This window comes from Alosa sapidissima, chromosome 7, assembly GCF_018492685.1.
Source record: "Alosa sapidissima isolate fAloSap1 chromosome 7, fAloSap1.pri, whole genome shotgun sequence".
NCBI lineage: Eukaryota > Metazoa > Chordata > Actinopteri > Clupeiformes > Clupeidae > Alosa > Alosa sapidissima.
The window spans coordinates 6,455,247-6,479,760 of NC_055963.1; the positions used below are offsets into that span (position 1 = coordinate 6,455,247).

The 24,514-nt window shown below is 41.7% G+C and overlaps 2 protein-coding genes across 7 annotated transcripts; both read right to left on the reverse strand.

Moving 5' to 3' along the window:
• Positions 1 to 1,169: 1,169 nt before the first annotated feature.
• Positions 1,170 to 6,226, reverse strand: plagx (pleiomorphic adenoma gene X). The gene is made up of 3 exons (XM_042099073.1): positions 5,992 to 6,226; positions 4,643 to 4,706; positions 1,170 to 4,510 (listed from the first exon to the last, which is right to left on the reverse strand). The coding sequence occupies exon 3, from the start codon at positions 4,456 to 4,458 to the stop codon at positions 3,256 to 3,258; it is 1,203 nt and encodes a 400-aa protein (XP_041955007.1). The 5' UTR covers positions 4,459 to 4,510; positions 4,643 to 4,706; positions 5,992 to 6,226; the 3' UTR covers positions 1,170 to 3,255.
• Positions 6,227 to 9,606: 3,380 nt separating this feature from the next.
• On the reverse strand, positions 9,607 to 23,112 carry pan2 (poly(A) specific ribonuclease subunit PAN2). 6 transcript variants are annotated; one of them, XM_042099003.1, is made up of 26 exons: positions 23,001 to 23,112; positions 22,054 to 22,359; positions 20,078 to 20,247; positions 19,664 to 19,784; positions 19,345 to 19,422; positions 18,918 to 19,188; positions 18,218 to 18,560; positions 17,677 to 17,773; positions 17,449 to 17,568; positions 17,232 to 17,351; positions 16,606 to 16,734; positions 16,022 to 16,221; positions 15,412 to 15,560; positions 15,007 to 15,113; positions 14,538 to 14,636; positions 13,541 to 13,626; positions 13,209 to 13,350; positions 12,456 to 12,593; positions 12,306 to 12,365; positions 12,088 to 12,178; positions 11,825 to 11,982; positions 11,449 to 11,592; positions 11,115 to 11,294; positions 10,532 to 10,625; positions 10,183 to 10,371; positions 9,607 to 10,039 (listed from the first exon to the last, which is right to left on the reverse strand). In XM_042099003.1, the coding sequence occupies exons 2-26, from the start codon at positions 22,339 to 22,341 to the stop codon at positions 10,005 to 10,007; spliced, it is 3,609 nt and encodes a 1,202-aa protein (XP_041954937.1). In that variant the 5' UTR covers positions 22,342 to 22,359; positions 23,001 to 23,112; the 3' UTR covers positions 9,607 to 10,004. The 6 variants fall into 6 exon arrangements, with proteins under 6 accessions (XP_041954937.1, XP_041954934.1, XP_041954935.1 ...); XM_042099000.1 differs by having other exon boundaries at positions 10,170 to 10,371; XM_042099001.1 differs by having other exon boundaries at positions 12,088 to 12,181.
• Between the last annotated feature and the right edge of the window lie 1,402 nt (positions 23,113 to 24,514).

Sequence of the window (24,514 nt, forward strand, 5' to 3'; positions counted from 1 at the left end):
GCCTACCATTTGAATTATACTATAATCGATCAATTTACGTAGACAAAGCGGAAGTAGCTAAAATACCCCTGAGCCTAAAACAGAAAAAAGGAAGACATGGTAAAACCAGACCATAAACAATAAAAGGGTAAAACAGTAGTTGTAAATTACAATAAAATGGTTGAAGTGATAAAAAGTTTCAATCAATGTTTTTCAGGCCTTTTAGTGCGTAAACTAGGCTATGCCATTATTTCCTGTGAGTGTATAGACCTTTTATCAAACTTGAGAGGTCTCCAAGGTGTAGCATTAGCAACTTAATATGCAAAATAGGACAGGGTTGCCCCCCCCGTGCTTTATGCTGACCCTTGGTCCTGGATACATTCTATAAACTATATTATATTGTGATGACAACATTGTAACCTAGTGCAAAATAAAGCCTTATTAGGCCACAGCCTAAAACTAAACATAAAACAAAATGATGTGGGCACACATGAGAAATAAGTGACTGGTGGGGCTGTTGACAAGAATAATTGATTGGATGACTATCCTTAAAGGTGTAGGTTTTTGAACATTCTAAGTTCCGCAACAATTGAAGGTTCTAAAATTCTATGTTGAATTCAATGAACCCAGATATTCTTTAGAACGTTCATTTCCCAACATTCCCGTCACATCGGGTTAAAAACGTGCAGCCTTATTTATGAAAACCATATCTCCTATTATCAGTCTGTATGCAGCCCATTTCTTGTAGCCATAATGTAGATGTAAAATGTTGCATCGCTTCATTATTTGCTGATTTGGATTTAACAAATCTCAGAACTATTAAGTCACATGTATATAAGCAGATGGTAGTCTAGAGGCTGTGCGGAGTAACTATACAGTCGTATTCCGGGCTGCTTGAGAAAGGCATTTCACCCTGAATTGTTCTGGGGAGACTTGCCCTTGTAATAATTGGCACAATGTAAGTCACCCTGGATAAAAGCATCAGCCAAATGTATAAGTAAAATAAGTGCGATAGTCATCACGCCAACGTAGAGAATGGCCCACAGGGGGCATCGCGGTGCCTCTCCAGGTTCAGTACAGATAGTCATTTTGTAGTCTGGCAACATGAACAAACAAATGCAAAAGATTAACATTTATCAACAACAAATGAGATACAAATGAGATGCTTGTAATCACAAAGAGACCAAAGATATTCTGCTTTTCACTTTAATTCTCTTTTAAAAAGGATTGATAAAACATCAGTATTGTCAATGCCCGTGCTGGGCTTGTACAGATACACAACCATTTTCCTAAAAGGTATACATTTCTCTAAACACAGTTCTCTCATCATGAGGTACAATGTGTAGCACCAAAGTGCTATTGTCTGAGGTAGTCAGCCAGTATCAAAATATCACAGTAACTACACAGATCTAACTACAAAACTGAATACCAGGGAATGTACAGCTATGGGCCTAACAGAATATTGTTAGTTAAGTGCACAAGTACTGATATCCCTGCATTTGTGTGACTGGCACAATGTTGGGTGAGGTATATAAGTAGTCCAAACAAAATGTCTCTTGTGTGTTCATTTAGTCAATGAACGTCTTTCAAATAGCATCATGATACAAAAAGTTGGTAGGTGCAGCATACTCATTTGAGTATCACTCCCTGAATAACATATGTCTGATGTCTATAGGGAGTAATCTGCACAATTATATGATCATGTCCATCACATATGTCTAATTAGCCCCAAGAATGATTTCTTCTGAAATCAATTTGTAACAGCCTAGATAACAATTTTGATATCATCCACTGTACATTACTTGCAATCTGACCTTCCATTTTAAGTTTCAAGTGATACTGTTACACTGCAAAAAGCAGATTCAGGTAGCAGGATTGATAATGAGGTATGTTGTGTTAAAAAAAAGTAGAATTTACAATGCTAACAAATAACAAATCAAAATAAGCAGTTCATGTTATTGGTCACATAAAAGATACACAGCATCATTTCCCTGGAACACCGAGTTCCCACAGAAGTGCTCAGTTAATCTGAGGTCAAACAGTTTAAAGGGCCCAAATTTCTTAAAATCCTTGGAAATTATATCTGGGACAGATATTCAGGCTTTTGTCATCTACAAAGGTTATCCTACCAATGCACATCAGACTGAGTGTAAATGTTTCTAGGTCGCAACCAATGCTTCTCTTTATACAGTCTTTCAAATCATTCATATATTCTCTTTTCAGATATTCTTGAGGATTTTGGTAAGATGCTAGATAATAATAAAATGATAATTGTGATGAGATAATATTGATAAATGCAGCATTTTCAGACTTAAAAACAACTGATTACAATCGTTTAAAAACAAATTTAAGGTAATGTTTCACAGCAAAACCTTTGAATACTGTTGCTTGTTTAACATTATTCCACACACTTTGTATATGATAGTATTTCAAAATCATGCTAATGTTCAGGGGAAATCTGGGGGATCACGTATACACTAAAGTAATTCACCAACCAATCACAAAAATCCAGTTCAATGTTTGCAGATACGAGATTAATTATTGTTTCCATCAGTACACACACCAGATACTCAATCTAGCACAAACTAAATCTAAATATGCCATTACTTAGGGATATCAAACATCCTTTTGCTAAAATAGGTCAAACCTCACTATACTAGAACAAATTTAGGAAACTGTACCCCTATCAGAGTAACTTTCATTCTGAAATTTCCTGAAATTTTGAAAGATCCATCATTGCCCTTCTGTTAGAATTCCAATAATAAAATTCATGTTAATCCTGCAACAAGTTAATGTGCTACACAAAACGTGTGACAGTGCAGTCCATGAGGTAAAACTAAATGACAGAATTCAGCTTGGGTTCTGGACATTTGTAAAGTTTGTAGAACTTGACTGATTTCCAACTTCAGTCATAGAAGTGCTAAAGGCAATAAAAGTGCTTCACTGTTCAAGAAGACACTATATCAATTTGCTTCATGCAATTCATTATGGGCATAAAATAAAGATGAAATATTTGACTTTTGTGGCCAAATTTGCCTCTTGGGTTTAAAACCTGAAAGGTGACAATAGATAGTAAAGGGGATAACAGCTTGAAAATGCATAAATCTATGAACACTACAGAGGAACAACTAAAACTAATCTAATTAGGCCTATAGATGTTCACTTTGACGTCAGGGTAAAACTGTGTATCTGGTTCATTCAAAATATAAGATTCTCATTCAGCAGGCTCCACATCATATTTTCTATGCTCTTGTACCCTCTTTTTTCACAGAGCTTTCACTGTTGAAAAGCCTGGTGGAATCGTGGCAGTGTGTGTGAACTGAAACCAGAGCTAAACACTGCAGGGAGCTGGTTCAGGGGACCTGAGGTCTGGGACTCCTGAGGCTGCGGTAGCTGAAATGAGGGAAGTGGCCCTGACACTTGTGGAGAAGATGGTGAAGAATTGGCAGCTGTGGTGGTCGTTGAGTAACCCATCACAAGACCTCCTGTGCTCAAAGGACTGCTATAAGGAGGCAAACCAAATGGCAAGAACCCTAAGAGATGAGAGAGGTCCATATTAGCAGCAGAGGTGGGGTCTGTGTTAGCAAAGGCAGAGTTCCTGAGTGGGAAGTGAGGGTCTTGACCAAAGCCTTCTGGAAACAAGTCTCCCGGTCGGGATGAGGATGCAGGGGCAGCGGCCTGAGGGGCGGGTGGCCCACACTGGAGTTCTGCCAGGAGGTTCTCCATTTCTGCCTTCAGGTATGAGGTAGATCCAGACTGATACCTAGACGGCTGTAGGTATTGTTGCTGCTGAAGCTGCTGTTGCTGGAGCTTAGGAGGCTCCATACTGCACCCAACCCCCAAAGGAGCTGAGAGGGAGCCAGGCACCAGAGAGTGGTGGTGGTGGTGGTGGCGTACCCCTGAGGTAGAAGCACTCTGTAGATGCTGAGGGTTGTACAAGCTCATTGAGAAGGCCTCTGTGGCGTCCTTTGTGAGTGTCACAGGGCCTAAGGTGGGGCTTGGCTCTTCTTTCATAGCACCTTGGGCCATGTGGGCAAGCTGACTGGGATCCTGAGCATGGCTCTTCTTCAGATGTCTCGTGAGATGGTCCCTGCGGCCAAATCGCTGGGCACAGTGCGGGCACAGGAAGTCCCTGCGACCCGTGTGTACCACAGCGTGGCGCCGCACGTCTTTGCGGGTGTAGAAGCGACGATCACAGTGGTCACAGGAGTGCCTCCTCTCCCTCACAGCAGTGCCTGCCGGTGGTGGTCTACCCGTGTGGGTGCTCAGGTGCTCCAAGAGAGCAGGCATGCTCTCAAAACTCTGCCGGCACACCTTGCAGGTGAGGTCTCCTGTACTGGAGGCAGCATGTGTCGCTACATGACGCCTGTAACCCAGTCTGGTGTTGTAGTGCTTACCACATTCCTCACACTGCAAGTTCTGCTTATTAGGATCGTGGGTCTGCAGATGACTATTCAAGTGGTCCTTCCCGTGGTACATTTTCTCACAGAAAGAGTTGAGGCAGATACTGAGACAGAGAGCAGCCACATGTCTAGCCAGCAGGAGGAAGAGAACATATTATACGTTTTTTCATTTAATCAGATATGCATGGTACAACATGTTTAATGAAACTCCTTTAAAAAAGAAAGAAAGAAAAAAAAACTAAGATAGTTTAATGACATACCACACATCCAACTCCTAGTGCAGCAGTTGTGGGAAATAGAGGGCAGTTTTGAATCAGCATTGTCCTGCAGTTAACAAGAGGAGAGGTATGAAATCGCACTGTTCATTTCAGTCCCTTTAACACAACTGTTTAAACGGACACTAACATAGCTTCAAAACAAATGGACCTCAACAACAACAATGAAACAGTGACAAAACAGTGAATAATTTCATTGTGTTCCAGTAAACCTGATGATTACTTGACATTTATTTTTCTGTGTTCATCTTGGAATGGCGATACACTTCAGGAGTCACAAGATGTGCAATTATTGTTGCTACAACTTCAATTTCTACCATCTTTGTATATACAATACTGCTACGTAAAGGATGAAAATGAAGACACCACTGAAAACTTGAATCCATAAGTCCAGCAAAGACGTCTTTTTGTCATTCATTTTACCCATAAATAAGTAATTGTAAGAGGTCTACTTGATCACTAATAAATGTTATTCAACATTAAAACACCTGTAAAACACTATATCAATACAGATATGTTAATCATATATTGCATATTTATATGCCATTCCAGTGATCATCAGGATACTTTTGGTGTTGTGGTATTACTGGGTCAGATTTACATAAACCAGTGTGTAAAGCCACTCAAATAATTGTAAGCTAGCGCTGAAAATAAATTATATTTAACCAAACCCACTAAAGCCTAATGTGACACAGGGTAAATGTAGGGCCAATGTGTTTCATGTCATAACTTCAAATAGGCAGTGAAAGTGTTGGCCACTAGCCTGCAGCTAATTATTAGACTTCATGAAGGCCTAGGGCTCTGAAAAGTCATACATGAAATTCACCTCGTAACTCTAAAAATGACAAAATAAGTGTTTTTTATAGGCCTATTAGGCTATACCCACATGCAATTTAACTATCTCTAATAATGAGAAGACGACATATTATGTTATCCATCCTTAATACAATTGGGCTGAAGTCCAAAAGAAAACACCGGAAAGTAGATAGGGCATCTAACAAAAGTGTTACAATGTTAATTTTAGGTACGAAAGGTGTTATTTCAAAATACACAGCATTTTCGTTCAGTATTGCTACAAGTATTGCTACACGGTCTACTGTCCACATTGTCGGTGCTAGCCCAGAGGCCACATTTATCTAACAAAAAACACATAAATTATGATGGTAGTGTCGACTTCTTTAACAAAATCGAGATAACAAAAGAAGTATAATTCAGTATAAACACAGATTATAAAGTTCCCTTCAATTTATCCGATTTATTTTAACATGCCCCGCGGATTAGCAAGTGCATAGAGACGGGTAGAACTTGAAAAAATAAATTAGGCATAAACTCACCACGAACTTTCTAGGACTGCATTTGTCGATGGAGGCAACTTTCGAACTCCCAACCGAGCGCAAACTCTGTCCAAGTCCTATCTGTTCCAATTCCACCATGGAGGCTTTATTCATTATCTGTAATACATTTTTCTTTAATTTTGTTTGGATTTTTTGTTATTTTTTGAGGCCTGGGTTATTTTCCCTCTACATACCGCAGCGCTCGAGTAGCTGGGCGCGTGCATTGTGGGAGTATGACGTCAGACAGCTTGAGTTAACTTTGGGATGGGGAACTGTGTTTTTTTTTTCACAACAGCTTTCGTCCCACGGACTTAACTTGGTGCGAGAAATAGGCTAGTCATGTGTAAAATACGCATCTAGAAATAATCATCTATCAATCATTTGCCAGGCGTAGCCTGTATTAATTGCCAGAATAGCCACAAACAAAAATGTAGTCTACAGGCAATCGTGTTGAGAAATTAGGCTACCTAATTTTATTGATTCACCAGATTTTGTAGCCTAACATTTCAAACTGTTACTGTGTTATGTGAATATAGCCACCAATGAAAAATAAGCAAAAAAGTGTAATCTACAATAAACACCCATAGCAAAAAACGTACAGACACAGTTAAGGTTAAAACCTTTTTAGTGATTCTCAAAGCCTGAGACCCTGCTATGAAATCTCAAAGGTTTCCCTGTTTCCTAGGAGATTCAACGCTGTATTCAAAAATGCTGCTTGGGATAAGGGTAGGAGACTAAACAAAAGAATTTCTGAAGGCAGGTCTTCTGGAAAGCCATGAACATTTGTACCATTACTCCATAAAAATATATCTAAAACAGTCAAAGTAAAAACAAAAATAAAGAATACATATGAATGAACTATAGAAATAATAGGTTATAGCAATAATGTAGCCTTTGTGTCACATTGCAGTAACCTAGGCCCATGCCTTTGTTATTGCAATCACTTTTTGGAGTGTTTCACTGCACTTGCAATGCCAATCTGCAATTGACTGCAAACTTTCAACTTATTTAAATCAATTGAAAACACAGGCTATCTAAATTGAAACCTATGAGCAAAACTGAAGCAAACAATGTTCTTTTTTCAATTTGTGTGAGCAGTAAATTAATCTAGTCTAATAAATCAAGGAGGGAACAGCAAAAATAATCGTCTGTAGTTAAAGGAATCAATAATAGGCTATTATGACCCTGAAAATGAGATAAGATAGGTAGCCCGATCACAAGCCTGAGATGAAATCTCCTGTATGGCACGAAAAGCTCCTTCATCACACATAAACTTTATTCCAAGCACAATGTCTGAGGGTAATACATTGTGCTTGGAAGAAAGTCTCTGATGTATAGAAATGTGGAATAGTCATGATTCAATTATCATGTTTTGTTTGCTATAAGTTTGTGGGTCTCAAAAGTTATTTTCAGTGTTACATTATAACATGCAAGCCTTGTTATTCTTATAATGGAAATGCATAATTGGGATCCTCTCCAAATACATTGGGTAGGCCTATTTCATAACAGGGTTGTGCACAATTCGAATTGCAATTCTGCTTCCTGTTTGCTTCCTCAATTGAAATGCATGTGAAATTCAAGAATTGAATTGGAATTTAGGAGCCAGTTTCAATTCCATACTAGAATTTTGCACAAGCCTGTTTCATAAGGGTTTAGAATGTTAAAAAAAAGCATTCATTCTTCAGTGAGCCAAAATAGACATACGCCTTCATTATTCTCTCAGAGATCTTGTCACAAAAAGATGAACACCGTGCTGTTAGGACTATTTTCAAAATAAAGAATTGATTAATTTCATCAACATTATTGCAAAAGAAAAACATTATCTCATATGATTATAAAGATTACCAGGAAGACAGAAAAGATGTTGAGGAAATTAAGTTGCAAGAAGGAAATAAGGATTTCCCAAGATCATAACAAGGAATTTGGGTACTTGCTTAGAGAAGTCCAACTATGCTTTAATTTTATTTGAATAACAGGGTTTCACCAGATAAAACCTTAATCTTTCATCTGCTATTCATAATTTATTTGTCTGTACAAAATATTCTTTATCAAACAGGAATGACAGAGTGAAATTGAAAAAACCACACTGATCAACCATGTTTGGGTCCGACACACGTATTGAGGTGGCAATGAGATGGGGCATGGGACAAGGTTGGAGATTGGAGGTGCTTGCTTGTGCTTCTGTCAAAACAAGTCTGTCTGCCATTCTGTTAAAAAAAAAAAAAAAAAAAAACACATGTCAGTAGGCCTATAATTTATTAAAAATTACTGGGTCTGTTGTTTGTAAATGCAAGTTTATTTCTAATGAGGCTATTCATGTGAATTTTTCACCAGACATTAGTATTAACTCAGGAAATCCTCAAATATAAAGTATTCACAGCGTTTTTAAGTCTATAAGCAACATTATGTGTAATAAAGTGGAATGACACAGGAAAAAAGTAGTGAACACCAACACAAATGAAAAAGCAGTACACCAATGGCATAGAAAGGCAAGGAACCAGATGAAATTTCTAAGTAGTTAGAGTAGTTAAATATCCCTCATCTGTGCAATTTAATTGGATCTGTAAATATTGATAGGCTATAAAAAGGTTTTTCCTTAGTAAGGTGTCACACAAAAAACATCTGCAGGATGAGTAAGCAAAGAGCTCTCCCAAGACCTTCACAACCTTATTGTTACAAAACATATCAATGGAACTGGATACAGACATATTTCAAAACTTCAGAATCTTCCCCTATTGGGACCATTATCTTATCTTATCAAGAATTTCTTAGTTTGTACAGTACATTTTTGAGTTTCCAAGGAAAGATGGCAACGCTGCTATTTCTTTGAACATGGCATTTCTGACTTTCTATGAAATATCATTATTATTATTTAAGTTTTGATGACTTTGCCCAATTGTTTTGCTTTGGAATAGAATGTACTGTGTCCCCAATGCATCTGTGTTCATGAAAGTACAATTTGTTTGAAGAATTCTGACATTTACTCTTTTTTCTAAAGGCACTGCTATTTTTTTGAGCACAACTGTATATCTATTTTTTGTTATTAAAAAGTGCAACCAATAGTGCAGTATCAAAAATACAAGACCAAATTATAAAGATCATCCCACCATCCCCACATGCAAGGCCATTGTTTAAGCATTTACAAAAATTACATTTGTTAGTCTTGTTTACCACTGGGTGGCTATTCAAGGTCAAATGATAGTTTTGCATGAGGCATCTGATAAAATCCTTCAATGTGATTCTAATGACACATATCATCATAGTATTCACAGGGGGAATTAAAGTCTTACAGGTGGTCAAAAGACAAAAATGTTTCAACCAAACGGTGTTATAAATCTTAAATCATAATTAAAAGGGTTTTGAAATTGGCTATGCATGATTTTTTTATACATGTTTTATGCATTAAATCATGTATAACTGTTCTTTCAGTTATACCATTATGGTTAAGGAAAGAGTTTTACTGTTTACCATTTATACATCAACTATTACAATAAATTACATACTGCACTTTTCATCTAGCAAATCTTCGACTATTAGGACACCACTCTATAAATATGTGCAACATAGCAACATACTATTTACCATTTGTCAAGTTGATGTAACATCAATGAGAGGTAGAGCTTTTAAAGTTGTTTAATAACCAATGCAATACAAAGCACATAACAAAAAATGTCAAAGCACAAGGAAGAGCATAAAAAATAGCTGCAGTGTCAGTTCATGATACTTCAGTGTTCCACTTCCAGTTTATCAGTGCTTAAAACTAGAGCAGTCATGTTTCCTCTTATACACTAGACACAATAATGAAAAATGACATTGGCTAACTGTTGTGAGCTCTCCCACCATGGTTAGTATAATGCATCACTTTGTTTTTCCACACATCCACTGTGCTAGTGCTCTGTTGGCATGTCAACGTTTAAGAAAATAGCAAAAATCATTTGAAAAATGTAAAAATGAATCCACAATGTACATTTTGTCCATCAAAGGTCCATGGAGATGTCTCGTTCAAACATTATTTACAGCTCCATCACCGAAGGAAACACTGCTGAACCTGGAGAGACAAGCAGACAGACAGTTAACATCAATTAACAGCCCCACATGCCAGATACAATGACAAACGTAGATCTCCTTAACTGCCCTGGCATTTTACAAACAACCCTGGCTTCCTATCAGCTTCGTACTTTTTTGGGCTACCTTGACCATCTGTGGGATCAGCCTCTGGAACTTTCCAATCCTGCTTGCGTCCCTTCTCATACAGTCCCTTTAGAACTTTCCGGATATCATCGTTGCCCCCTCGACTCAACTCCAAGTACTTCCTGTAGAGCTGCAGGGCTGTGCGGGCATCTTCAATACTGTCGTGTGTTTCACCCTGAATATTCAGATCTAAATCAAGGAGTCATTTTTGCAGTGATAAGAATAGGCTGGAGGCATGTAACATAAACAGTAAAAAAAATGTAACAGTTTAATATGATGAAAAAAACGTAATACACAGACAAACACACATAAAAACACACATTTCTGAAAAGAGTGACTTAATACATACCCAGGAAGTACCAGGCAAGGAAACGTAATGAGATCATTCTCTTGCGTGGCATGTGAAAGAGGTACACTGTGTCAATGACCTGGTCTTTCGGTACCTAAAACCAAAGGCCATAAACAGCCAATTACTTTAGAAGAACAGATAGCTCTGAACACATCATAGACTTTCCAGGATATTTTCCAGACTGGTGACTGACAACCCAGTGCTATAAAAAATAAAAGGTACAATGTAAAAGTAAAAGTACAAAAGTACAAACTGAGGCAGATTTCATGTCTAACCCATTCGCGCTGGATGCTGCATGACGCAACATTCCATCTCCCGCCTGATGCTGCATAGCGCAACATTGACTCTCCCGCTGGATGCTGCGTAGCGCAGCATGCTTTTTATTTCATGTTTCTAGGTGCTACAGAGGCTTAGATATTACATTTTGGTAGACGTTGACCATTTTTAGTATGTTTTCAGAAAACCCTCAGGAAATAAGGTTATTTAGTCTAGAATGCCATAGGATTCTATAGGCGTTTTAGCAGGCATTTTAAGAGTAAATGGGCAAATAACAATGAACGTCTTGAGTCGGAGTGAGACATACCAATAAGTTAATGACACGGAAGTCCTTTTGTAAGCCATGGCCCACAAACCGAACCCCTGTGTCAATGAGGAAGCGCAGCTTGAGGTAAGTGGACTTGAGAGTGGTCAAGTGCTTGGAGGAAATCTTAGCATCAAGATCACCAGGCTTGATTCCAGAATACTGAGTCAGGTAGTCAACAACCTACAAGTAGAAAATGACCCAGAGAATCAATTAGGAAAAACAAGAAATGTGAAAATTTGTGAAAAATGTCACATCAGTATTGTTACACATTGTGCATCAATTTGCAGAGCTATTGTGTATATAGCTCACCAGCATAGAGCTGTGCCAGTGTTACCTGCTCTTGAGTAGAGATGTAATCGTCTATGAAGGGCACTCTCTCATTGGACCCCTGGCCCCTCACGCAGGTGATGCGGGCCACAGACATCTGGCTGGGCTTGATGGTGGATTTAGTGCCGTCACTGCGGAGCTCTGCCTCCTCCTACCATAGTGCAACCATAAGTGAGAAAAAACACTCAAGAGCTACATCTGAAGGTAATAGCCTCAGGGAACAACGTTGCATTTTATATTACAGTTCCATACATGTTTTACCGACTTAAATGGTCAAGTAACATTTAGAATATCCTGCAGATGACATCTCCAATTACTTGGAAATTATCAGTCATGAAAGTATTCACATGCCCAAGCAGAGAATGTCACATAAGGTTCCAGACCTGATTCAGTGTGACAAACTCGGCATCCAGTCCCACCAGATCTCCTGCCTGCGGCATCTCGCTGACCATGAGGGGGATGAAGGTCGCATGACTCTTCCTCTGCTTACGCGCCAGAGAAGCCTCTGTGAGAAGCACACTGGCCTCTATAGGATTTTTAACTAGAAAATAAAAACAGACAAAAACACAAGCTGACTTAATAACACCCGAGTCATGGAAGACCTGAAGCAGACAAGGCTGGCAGAGAGAGTGCAAGAGGTCCTTACTGCGCAGGTCATATTTGGAGTGGTAGTTCCTCTTGGCATAGTAGAGAATAGCTGGGACCTTCCAGTTCACATCAAACTGGGCAGATTCAGTCTGCTGGTACAAAAGGAAGGATCTTAGATTAATTATTGTTCCTGGGAATAATAGTTTCTTCTGGGAAAAACGGGTTTCATGAAAATTCATGAATAGCCATGAAGCCAGAAGCCAGATTTAAATTTACCTTGTCGATGGGTTCAATTAGGAAATCATTGAACAAATACCACTGCTGATGCGTCACACCCTAAGGAAATACAAAAGTAGTCAATCTTTGGAACCAACCCCAAAATTGGCCCTTGATGCCCCACAAGTAGCCTACAGTAAGCAGACTCACCTCCTTCCTCTGGTGGTAAGTCTCCCCTACTTTGATGTGGGCCACCAAGTTGCCACCGGTGCGAGCGTCCAGCACGTGTGAGACGGACACCACCAGGTCATACACAGAAGCCCCTTCAGCCTCCTCTGCAGCACTTAGCTACGAAACAGATGCCAAAATATCTTATCAATCTCTTTTAAAAGAACAAAACACGGAACAAGTGCAGTCATCCCTTGTCACACACTGCACTGACGAAAAGAATGTTTGCAAAGGATAAATGAGGCACTACATGGCTTGGCCTGGCCTGACAGGTGCTCTTGGGCAAAAGTACAAAAAAAATGAGATATCAGAAGACTTTTTCTTGTGGGTGTTGAATAATGCTTAATAAATACCAAGTTAGCAATATTTTGGGCTTTTAGTCTTTATTCAGATAGCACAGTGAAAAGTTTCAGAAAGCGAGTGGGAGAAAGAGATGGGGTGGGATCAGGAAATGACCGCAGTTCAAGTTTGGACCCTGGTCCCCGTGGGCACTTAGCGCTGAATGTGGTACAGACAATGCAGCCGCTTACACCACAGCTCGCGACATGAAACACATTTATTCTTCCAGCACTGAAGACAAAAGGGCCAAAAACAGTGTACAGCAGTCGTTTCAATCAGCCTGGAGAGCTAAACACATTGCATTTAATTAACATGCTGTGTGCTTAGTCTCCCCATCTGAGAGGATGGTTTTAATAAGGCAGGCAGCGTCCCTGCCGTGGCTGCCTTGTGACTCACCTCTTCCCCCTCAGGCCAGCTCGTGACCTCCAGGCCCTGGGTCTTGCTGATGGACATCTTCAGGCTGAGGGGGATCCACACGTGCTGCAGGTCCTCTGCCTTGGTGTCAAAGGTCAGGCCCTCCGTGTTGGACAGCTCATTCCTACAGAGACGAGAACATTGAATGACCACTCCACACGCCATGCTTACATGACGATTCCTGATTACTGCAATGGCGGAAAGCATACTGCCTTTATGACCTTTTTTCAATGGTAACAACCAACATTATATAAACATGCTGGTGATGGTGTTGATAAACGTGAAGCTCATAGCGTTTCACTTCTATGACTTACTCCAGGCACCATTCGGTCGGCAGAGGTTCGGGTTTGGGCTTCGGTGGTTCGGCGGCTTCTTTCTTCAGGGCTTTGGCATGAGCATACTGCAGCACACAGAGATACAATTACAACAACTGAACTGAGAACAGCTCTTGAACAGCTCTAGAACAGCTCTTGAAAGCTTACTTAACGGAGAACTGTGTTAGTGAGCTGTTGGCTGACAGATGGCTGACTTCATACATGTGGTCTGCAGAAGAATATTTTAAGATCCAAATGGTCATTTTGAAAAGGTTGGGCTCTTCCCATGAATGGGCTCTTCATGGGTTACCTAATCTGACATACTCTCTACATAACACGATTTGGGATTTGTATGTGCTTTTTGCTCCAATTCACCTTATTCACCCGGCAGCCAGAACGAGGCTACAGGGTAGCACAGTCCAGCAGATGGTGGTACTGCACTCCGTTTGCAAACTACCAAAAGAAAGCTCACAGAAAAAGAAGGGTTCATTGGCACATAGATATTAGAAAGCTAGATACCGCATTGGGCTCCCGAACGTAAGTAAATAGCGCCGCCATCTTGGTGGGGGAAATCAATAACTGGAGGCCAATGGAGAAGCATGTGAGACTGACTGGAAATCAAACAGGTGTCTGATTGCCGGCAAGTGTTGACAGTAGACAGTAAACGTGTTGCCCCCAGCGGCCACGTTTACGTATGCCACCTAATAGAACTCGAGCCCAATGTGTTATCTAGCTTTCTAATATCTATGCACTGGCCTGCCAGGGCAACCTTCTTCTTCTTCAGTGAGTTTGTTTTTTTGGCAGTTTGCAAACGGAGTGCATTACCACCATCTGCTGGAGTGAAGTGTAATGGCAAGTGTACCCTGTAGCCGCGTTCTGGCCGCGGGGTCAATAAAGCGAATAGTAAGGCAGATGGTCGGACCGCTGAAATGACTGACCGTGAGGACAGGACCCTGACCATGACGACACAGAACAGCAGCACATATCAACATCTCACCTCGGCCTGCACCTTCCAAAACTCCATCTCCTTCACACTGTTCACCTCACAGTTGATGACCAGCACGTCGGGCAGGCAACGGATGTTACGCGTCTGCACCTGAGGAGGCAAAGCAGAAGGTGTAGTATAGTACATATACTCTTCCCGTGAGGGAAATTTGGTCTCTGAATTTATCCCAATCCGTGAATTAGTGAACACACAGTGAGGTGAAGCACACACTAATCCCGGCGCAGTGAGCTGCCTGCAACAACAGCGGCGCTCAGGGAGCAGTGAGGGGTTAGGTGCCTTGCTCAAGGCTACTTCAGCCGTGCCTACTGGTCGGGGTTCAAACCGGCAACCCTCCGGTTACAAGTCCGAAGCACTAACCAGTAGGCCACGGCTGCCCCAAACAGGCTGTTGGACACATAGAGGCATGGAGAACCATGGAGGCTGGAGGGAGAGGAGAGGAGAGGAGCGGAGAGAGCCTTACTGTAGGCTGGTACTTCTCACAGTTGTCACACCAAGCCTGCGTGCTCTGCTCCAGACAGATGCTCTTTTTTAGGATATCCACAAAATCATACTCTTTAGGAGTTTTATCTGGGGGGAAAAATCAGTTGGAACATTTTTAACTTTTTGAATATTGTTACAGACTGCGTATACAATAACAAACAATTTCACACAATCACAAACACCTATGGTTACACTGAGACCAATGGGAGTGATAAACAACAGATCAAAAATTCCTCTGATCAATCAAGTCCACATTAACATTCGGAAGTATGTAGCGCTTTAACTCTAGTGGTACAAATAAAGTGTAAACAGCTTGGTAACCAAAGTGGACACAGCGGGCTAACCCCACAGAATGAGGAGAGTGAGTGCAGGTCCAGGAACTGACCAGTGGAGCTCTGTTCGGGGTAGTGCAGGGTGAAGAGCAGCGTCAGCGAAGAGCGCACCGTCTCCTTCCCGCAGCGGCACAGACTACTGTTCTCCACCTCGCAGCCAAACAGATGGCCGATCGCAGACTCTGTTGATGCCCCCGAGGCACTAGGGGGGCACAGGAGCACAACAGAAAAGAAGGAGATATATTTATATATATATATAAAAACCTCACATCATAAGGATATATATATATATATATATATATATATATAAAAACCTCACATCATAAGGATATATATATATATATATATAAAAAAACCTCACATCATAAGGATATATATATATATATATATATATATATATATATATATATATATATAAATAAAAACCTCACATCATAAGGATATATATATATATAAAAACCTCACATCATAAGGATATATATATATATATATATATATAAAAACCTCACATCATAACACTTACAAATGCACCTCTTTGCTTGGTATGAGAAAAACAGTGGAGCTCTCGGGTTTCTGCTTGTGCACAACATTCCAAATAACCCGTAGAGCCATCCTAAATCTCCAGGCCCATGAGCGTGCTGCCGGGCCTGAGGGGGCTCTCACCTGCTGCTGGCCCCCCGGTAGGCCTGGGGCCCTTCCTGCTCCTGGGTCTCCTGGTGGAGCTGGGTGAGGATGAAGCGGTTCCAGCTCTGGATGAGGCGGCCCAGCCTGGCCTTGCCTGTCTGCTCGTCCGAGTCGGCCAGGATCAGGCCCAGTGCAGACGCCTCGGGAATGGTGCGGAAAGCTCGCAAGAAGTTACTGGCCTAAAAGATGGATGGAGGAACGGTCAGTAAGAGGAAAGTGTACAGAGGCAGGGAAGGACACGTGTGTCTCCGGAATGTGGAGGGGAATTTTGAGGGAGCGTGGATTCCTTTGATGGTCACTTACTGGGGGCATCATTCAGTCAAGTGAGGCAAACAAATGTTATTTCCTTGCACCTTCTCCACATCAGAAGAACGCAATAACCCAGCTGTACTACTGCTGACATTACATGACTGCATTACTCTAAGCTGTGTGCTGCCACCAATCAATCAATTGCCATGTGCACACAAAGCATAGTTTGCCATGAGGCTTCAGATGTAAAACAGGTACTGGAGTCTCAACACTACAACATGGTTCTGTGGCTGATCAACGCTGACGTACAGTACCTGGCAGGGGTCTCCTCTGGACAGGTCCAGCATGTGGAAAAGGAAGCCAAGTTCACAGGCCAAACAGAACTCCTTCTGGCACAGGTGATTCTGCACCAGGCACCGGATCGGCTCCAGAAAGTACAGCACCTTCAGTGTCCACAGCACATAATGGGCATCACATAAAGAGCAACAGTTACTTTTTATGAATAATAATAATAATAATAATAATAATAAAATAAACATACATATATACATATGGGCGCAAATAGCACACAGTGAACACACAGTGAGGTGAAGCACACACTAATCCCGGCGCAGTGAGCTGCCTGCTACAACGGCGGAGCAGTGAGGGGTTAGGTGCCTTGCTCAAGGGCACTTCAGCCGTGGCCCACTGGTCGGGGCTCGAACCGGCAACCCTCCGGTTACAAGTCCAGAGTGCTAACCAGTGGGCCACGGCTGCCCACACATCCATGAATATCTCATTTATTGTCATATTAATTAAGTAACATTCTATTAGTAGGATAATTGCTAAAATTAGTAAAGAAAATACACTTTTCAAAGAGGCTGAACTTTAAATACAAGACCTTACTTATTCATTTAAATTTATTTCAGGGTGACAGTTTATCCAGTCTATTCCACTATACCTGGATCATACTGTTGCAGTAAGCGTTGGGAATATGTGGCTCCAGGCCAGCAAACAGCGTTCTGTTGTAATGCTTGAAATCAAAGTCCTCAAGTCCAAGTTTTGAGTATTTAATGGTGACCTAGACATAAGCACCAAATAAATGCAATTAGAGTTACCGTACTTATGAAAATGCAAGAGCCAGTGCAGTGAATTTATATCTCAGAGCGTTATGATACCTTGCGATACTTCTTTGGGACCATGTATAAGTGTGGCTCTTCATCTCGCCCAATGGGGGACTCTGGAACTTGGTTGTAGCCATCATACTCCAGCTCCACCTCTTTGATCTTGTAGGGAACCTGTTTTAAGGCGCAGCGCTCCAGTCAGTCACAGCTGTGGTGCAGAAATAGGTCACGCTGATGACGAGATTACAAATAATTAATGACATTAAGAGGTTCAACACTTACCTGATTTCTGGGACGCGTGCGTGGATTGGGGGCGTAGCCAATAAAGCCCACTGTTTTCATGGTACGAAGAATTTCTGGGTCCACAGCAGGTGCATGTCTGTGTATTGTAACACAAAATAGAGAACAAGCTAAAGGCTGAGGTACTGAGGTCAGCTACCCTTGCAATACCACACTGTCATCAGCAGGTGGCAGCCCTAAACTGCAGCATAGCCATTCAATATATTCCTTGTTCATGTTCACAAGATGCATTTTCCCTTGTGCTGTCTACACACAACTACTGACGGGAAAATACCGGTTCAAGGTGTGCGTTTGATATTATTGTAAGGTCAAGACGAGGAAAAGATTCTAGTCTAGACTGCCACCTCACACTTAAAAGATTTAGATGATGGGAGCATGCCACAACTCCAGTAAAGCTCCATGATTTCATTATGACTTTGGAATTTAGTCTCCGACTTCAAAATCGTAATGTGTAAGGCTAGAATAAGACTCCTATGTGTGACTTTTTACATATTAACAAAAGGCATTGGCTTTGTGCAGGCACCTGGGGCTAGGAGTGGCCAGGGTGGTGGGCCAGTCCGAGACCAGGGACTCTGTGGTCAGCGGGGTGGGGATGAGCGAGAGAGGCAGCAGGTCGTGCCCCCAGTCCAGCTGAGGGAGCGAGTCCACCAGGCAGGGTAGGGCGAAGTCCGTCTCACGCGAGTACCCGTTGTAGGTCACGTCTGGGGTGCTGGACCACAGGTGCACACAGCCGCCCGAGTCACCAAAGGACAGCGCCTGCTTGCTAGAGGACACCTCAAAGCTCATGAGCAGCTGGCCCACTGTGTTGACATGGAACACATCAGCCAAGTTGGCCAAGCCGGTCGGCTCACAGAACTGGCACTGGCCTTCAGGAGAAGAGATGAGAGGACAGAAACATTAGGCTGCACAAAGACCCACTATTTCTGGCAAAAAAAAACTGAACAATGATTTTATCTAACAATAGAAGACTATGTCTGAGTAGTTATTTAGTGATCCCAAATGGAAAAGTCACACATGTTCAACACACAATTATTGCCCATTTCATATATAGTTGCTATAATTGTATACTGCAAGGCATTTCTTAGACCACTCCTGATCCTGAACACATTGTAAAGAACATACATGCATTACATTAAACTCCGTATACTGCAGTATCCAAAACATACACCCCCCCCCCCCCCCTACAGATCACATGGATATAGAGCAGGGATGTAGGAGCGCACCACTCTGAGAGATGATGGCCAGGCGGGAGGTGTACGTGGGAATGAAGCGGAGGAAGAGCGGGTCCACGTGCACCTGGAGCGGCGTGATGGCCCGCATCATGCGCAGGTCGTACACCATGAGGAAGCGGTCGCAGGCCAGCCCGTTCAGGCCCCGACTGGAGAAGCCACACGCTGCTAGCAGGTTGCCGTGGACGTCAAAGTCGGACAGGCTGCCCGAGAAGGCATCGAACTCATGCTCCATCGCGAAGGTGCGTGGGTCGCGGAGGGACACCTGCCAAGTTCGTGCGTGAGATATAAGGCAGGAAGAGGGGTGGAAGTAGAAGCAGTGATGAGGGAGAACACGACTGAGTTACGCGTCACACGCAGTGGTGAACACATGCTCCAAATCAAGTAGAACTCATTGAGCGACATGTTTACAATATCTCACCTTACCAGACGTGTGTCCACAGAAGAGGAAACGATTGGACTGTCTAATGATGGCAACCCCTGGAGACTCCACGTCAAACTAATGAAGTAAGACAAAAGGCGTTAAGACAGGAGCAACAACACTGCATATGCGTGAGTGATTTAAACTTACTCGGTCAGTGTACTCAAAGACACAAATAGACCTTAGACCACAACAAACATGTAGGCATTCATGTATAAACAATCAAAGGGCAATAAAGTTTGGGCAATGGCGAGATTCAAATCCAGCAGCATATACATCAGCAAATTAGCAAATATATTCATTATACTGCTGTCCTTACCTTCTGTGTTTCTTGCACAGTAGTGAGGTCAACCTCTGTCACATAGTTCTGAAGTCCGGCCATCATCAATGTGTTGTTGTCAGTCACCAACAAACTGTGCATGTCAGCACCCTCCTCCATTCTAAATCACACACAACCACGGCTTAAAGCAATAAAAATGTCTGTGCCTGAAGTTATCAGACATTTATGAGGTTATCATACTGTAGTCCCATTGCCTATTTTCAAATCTTAAGCATACCAGCTCACACCTGAATTCAGGCACCGTGCCTGAACACTTTAAGCCCTGCATAACAGATGTGACTGGCATATGTGGCAGTAACCAGTAGCAGTGTAAGTTTTGCTTGTAACATTATTTATAACTGTGAAGCAACTGTAACAGCATAAAATGTCAATTTCTTAACAAGCACAACGTACGGGTAGTCAAACATGATGAATCCACCACGGGTGACGCATTTGAGGTTGTTCTTAGTAAGGAACAACACTCCTGTCTCCATACTCTGGATATGACGGACATCATCACTCAGGTGCACCTGGAATGAGGAGTACCGGCCCATTGTAGGGCCAAAGAAGGAACTGGCATGACCCTGCAGAGAAGGAAAGTTAGTCCAAATAAACACATAAACAAATAATTAATCAAATTTAAAAAGTCAATATCTAGACTTTGCCTACAAAAAGGAACCAAAGCTGCCATCTTTGCCCTTATAAGGAGGTCCGGGTGTTAATTGAAGCTAACTTCCTATGGCAAGCTGCATTGCAAGTTAGCTCTGGGGTAGCAAAAGTCTGCGTTTGCCGTGTTAACGTACCGAAGATCACAGGAGTCACTCGAAGGCAGAGGACAAAAGTGTGTTGAGCAAAACGTCTGCATTTCAGGTGCGATAATTCAAAACTCCCATGTGATTTTCCCATAGGAAAAATCGCAAGATACCAGATCTCAAAGGTTCAATCCCAAAGTGAGCCCTGAGGACTAAGGACTAAAGATTAACAGACTTAATTGATCTCAGGTGCTAAGTGAGTGAGTGTGTGAGGCCACATAGGCTCAGATAGGTATAAATGGATTTGGGACAGCACTTCCCCAGATCACATGTTACCTTGGTGACGTTTCATACAGGGTTCCTACTCTAAGTCAAATCAAAAATTCCATGACTTTTCCCTGACAAAATGTATTGTATTAATGTGTTTTGGCGAGTAAATGGTGAACAGCCACAACACAATACCCATATATCCCATGACTTTGGCCCAAAAATGATCAAATTCCCTGACTTTCCATGTCTGGAATAGACTTCATAAAATTCCATGATATTCCAGAAATTCCATGATCCGTGGGAACCCTGTTCATGACACTTCAGATGTTGCTGACACTTGCCGGTTTGGGAATTTTCATTTTAAGTGTGTTGCTTTTCACACGGCCAAGGCACAGGAGACGGCTGCCTGATTCCACATTCTTTCAAACTCTTGTTTTACAAGCTGGTCGTGTGTCGTGCAGTTGTTTACCTTTGTAATTTTCGGATTTCCCTATGGTCTCTGCGGTAAATGTCACAATGCTTTGAACTGTGGGTAATTCCCTTTGGTGAAGTCTGCACTGATGCAGGAAAATGTATGGAAATCCTATAGGACAATCTGATTCAGTCTGCAAGAAAACTGTGACTTGAGAGAAGATTTACTCTCCAGTCATAAAATAAGTGCATTTGATCAAACCAGGAGAAAGTTAATGAGAATAATTTTGTCTTAAGTTCAATTTAAAACTGGTAGAAGTTGGTTCCAGAGCTGAACCGCATAGCAGGCAAATACTGCTTCATCATGTTTGGTTCTGACGGAGGGTTTTATTCACAAGTTATTTGAGGCCTGGAAATTGAACCTTACTGAAATGCCATTATTTATGTTTCTGTTGTTGTTTAATCTACATCCATTGAAGGATAAAAACATTGTTTCATGGCAAAGTTGGTCATTGACCATTCTTAAATATGTATTTGTCCAATGTTATAGATAGATAGTTAGATATATGTTATAGTTAGATATGTATATTCTTCCAATGTTTACATTCTTAGATATGTAAACTTTCAATGTTAAACGTGTTGGAGTGGATAAATGAAATACATTTGAAATACAATTTTAAATATTTTCATACAATATTTGTCAGCTATATTTTCGAACTTAGGTTCAGACCATATTTCAAATACCTGTAATTTCTATTAATATTATGATCATCCTCTGCTTTCCTTGACATCACATTTGTTACATATTACAGAAAGTCCTAATGTGGTCCAGTTTTCTGCCCACTACTGTCAGTACTTTCAGGAATATGACCATTATGATGACATATTCTAGACAGCAATGTTGAACAACTTAAGTGACTTGGGTCACAAAAGCAGAACAAAACTCTTATCTCTTACCCGGTGGTTTCCCATCCAGAGAAGCTCCTCCTGTACATCGAAGTGAGTCGCTGTGACGGGAATACCAACTTCCGCAGCGACGCTATGCAACTCCGAAAACAATCCCTCCAGAAGATGCACCGACTCAGACACAGGCACCGCAAGGCCATCTGGGTCTAGCTCCACACCTTGTAACAGCGAAGGGTCGAGTCTAGGGTCCAGGGAGGGTTCTAGACCTGGTTCGAGGGTACCATGCAACCCAGACGAGTAATCGCCCAAGCCAGCATCCAGTCCCTCGAAGTTCATCATGAGAATGATCCTGAAGAACTGCATGTAACATAATCCCATTAATAAAATGTGCAACACACAACTGCCCAAGAAAACAAATGATTTGGCTACAGATTTGGCTTTCATTTCAGTCTGCAAAAAGACATGACAAAGTACCTAATCAGACTACAACGTTACCATGTGTTCACCCAATGCTAGCATGTTTATGTGTATTATCCTTAGCAAACGTCTGGGTCCAAAGCGACTAAAGTCAAAGCGACTTTATGTGTATTATCCTTAGCAAACGTCTGGGTCCAGGCTTACACTAATATTCATATTGCGTTAAAAAAACATATGTCAAACATTAGGCACCAAACGATGTCTTAGCTGAACGATTTATTTATTTAAGAACACTTAGATATTTACACCAAACGTCCCAGCCTCTACACAAAAATAGCTTGGTTAACTTCTATCATTTCAATTCATTCCGTAGCATGCTTCCGAAAGCAAGTCATCTAGGAAAGCTAACGTTAGGGTATCGTTAACGTTAGCCAGCTAGCTAATTCAAACTCGCTGCAAGCTAATGTTAGCTTAGGCAAACTTAAAATATCTTCGATATCTATGAAAATAACAAGCAAAGACTTTCTACAAATTCCAGAATATACAGCATATCCGTACATCAATATAGCCGTTTTGCCTACCGTTTAATGCTGAGATGGCACACTGCCCTAACTACATTAAGGTACCCATCGCCTCATCAACAATAACAGAGCCCATTTACCCTTATTAGACATTCTCTGACAATAACAATCGCGCACTTCCTGTAAGAAAGGCGCGTCATACTACTTCTTCTTTTCATCGAAAGAGCTTGAAATTGGTGCATACCGCCACCTAATGTACAGGAGTGTGTAGAGGAACTTGACAGGTAATTACAGTAATTTACTTAAAAGCAGAAAATATCTCTTACTTTGCAATAATATAATTTGTTCCACTCTGCTTCCATTTCTTATAGCCTAATTTATGTCTGTGTAAGGTATAGCCTACATACATACATCTACATCATCAATGAACTCCGGCCGTGAATTAAGTCTCCCTACTGAATGTCTGTGGCCTTATTAAAAAGTGCAATTCCTCCACCTGTCAGCTGGATCCTCTTCCAACAAGCCTGGTTAAGAGCTGTCTGCCATCTATTGCTCCGATGATTACATCAATATTTAACACCTCTCTTCTCTCTGGCACTGTACCTCCATCCTTTAAAACTGCTATTGTCAGATCAACGCTGAAAAAACCTGGATTGGATTCTGACAACTTCAACAACTACAGGCCTATTTCCAACTTGCCTTTTCTCTCTAAAGTTCTTGAGAAGATAGTGGAAACTCAACTCCCGGATCACCTGAAGGACAATGACCTCTTCGAGCCATTCCAGTCTGGATTTTGTCCTATACACAGTACTGAAACGGCCATGATTAAGATTACTAATTACCTCCCCTGTGCAGCTGATGATGGACTTATTTCCATTCTGATTTCCTTGATCTCAGTGCAGCCTTTGACACCATCTCTCACCATCTTCGAACGTTTAGTCAATATCGGAGTACGGGGCAGTGTTCACCTGTGGCTCACCTCCTATCTATCTGGAAGGACACAGTATATGTACAAATGTTGAGTTGCAAGTCTGAGAGTAGTGCTGTGACAAGAGAGGTGCCCCAGGGGTCTGTGTTGGGCCCTCTGTTGTTTTCGATCTACCTCCTCCCACTTGGCACTATCCTCAGGCATGGTGTTCAATTTCACTGCTATGCTGACGATACCCAGCTCTACTTATCTACAAAACCCACTGCCACTCTTCTGCAAGATGCAATTACTGCCTGCTTCTATGGCATAAACTCATGGATGACACAAAACTACCTGAAGCTGAATAGCAGTAAGATTGAGCTGCTAGTGGTTGGCTCCAAATGAACTCTTTCTAAGATGGAACCTTTCAGCCTTTGAGTAGATGGCAGCACCATACCTTGCTCCAACCAGGTCAAGAGTCTTGGTGTCATACTGGACAATACACTTTCATAGTGCACACATAAACAGTATGTCTCGAAGTGCCATTTCCATCTGGGCTTCACCCAGCGCTCACCCAGCAGAGTACAGAAGTCCTTGACTACTGTAATTCCATCTTGTCTGGAATCCCTAAGCTACTCCATCGGCTCCAACTGATTCAGAATTCTGC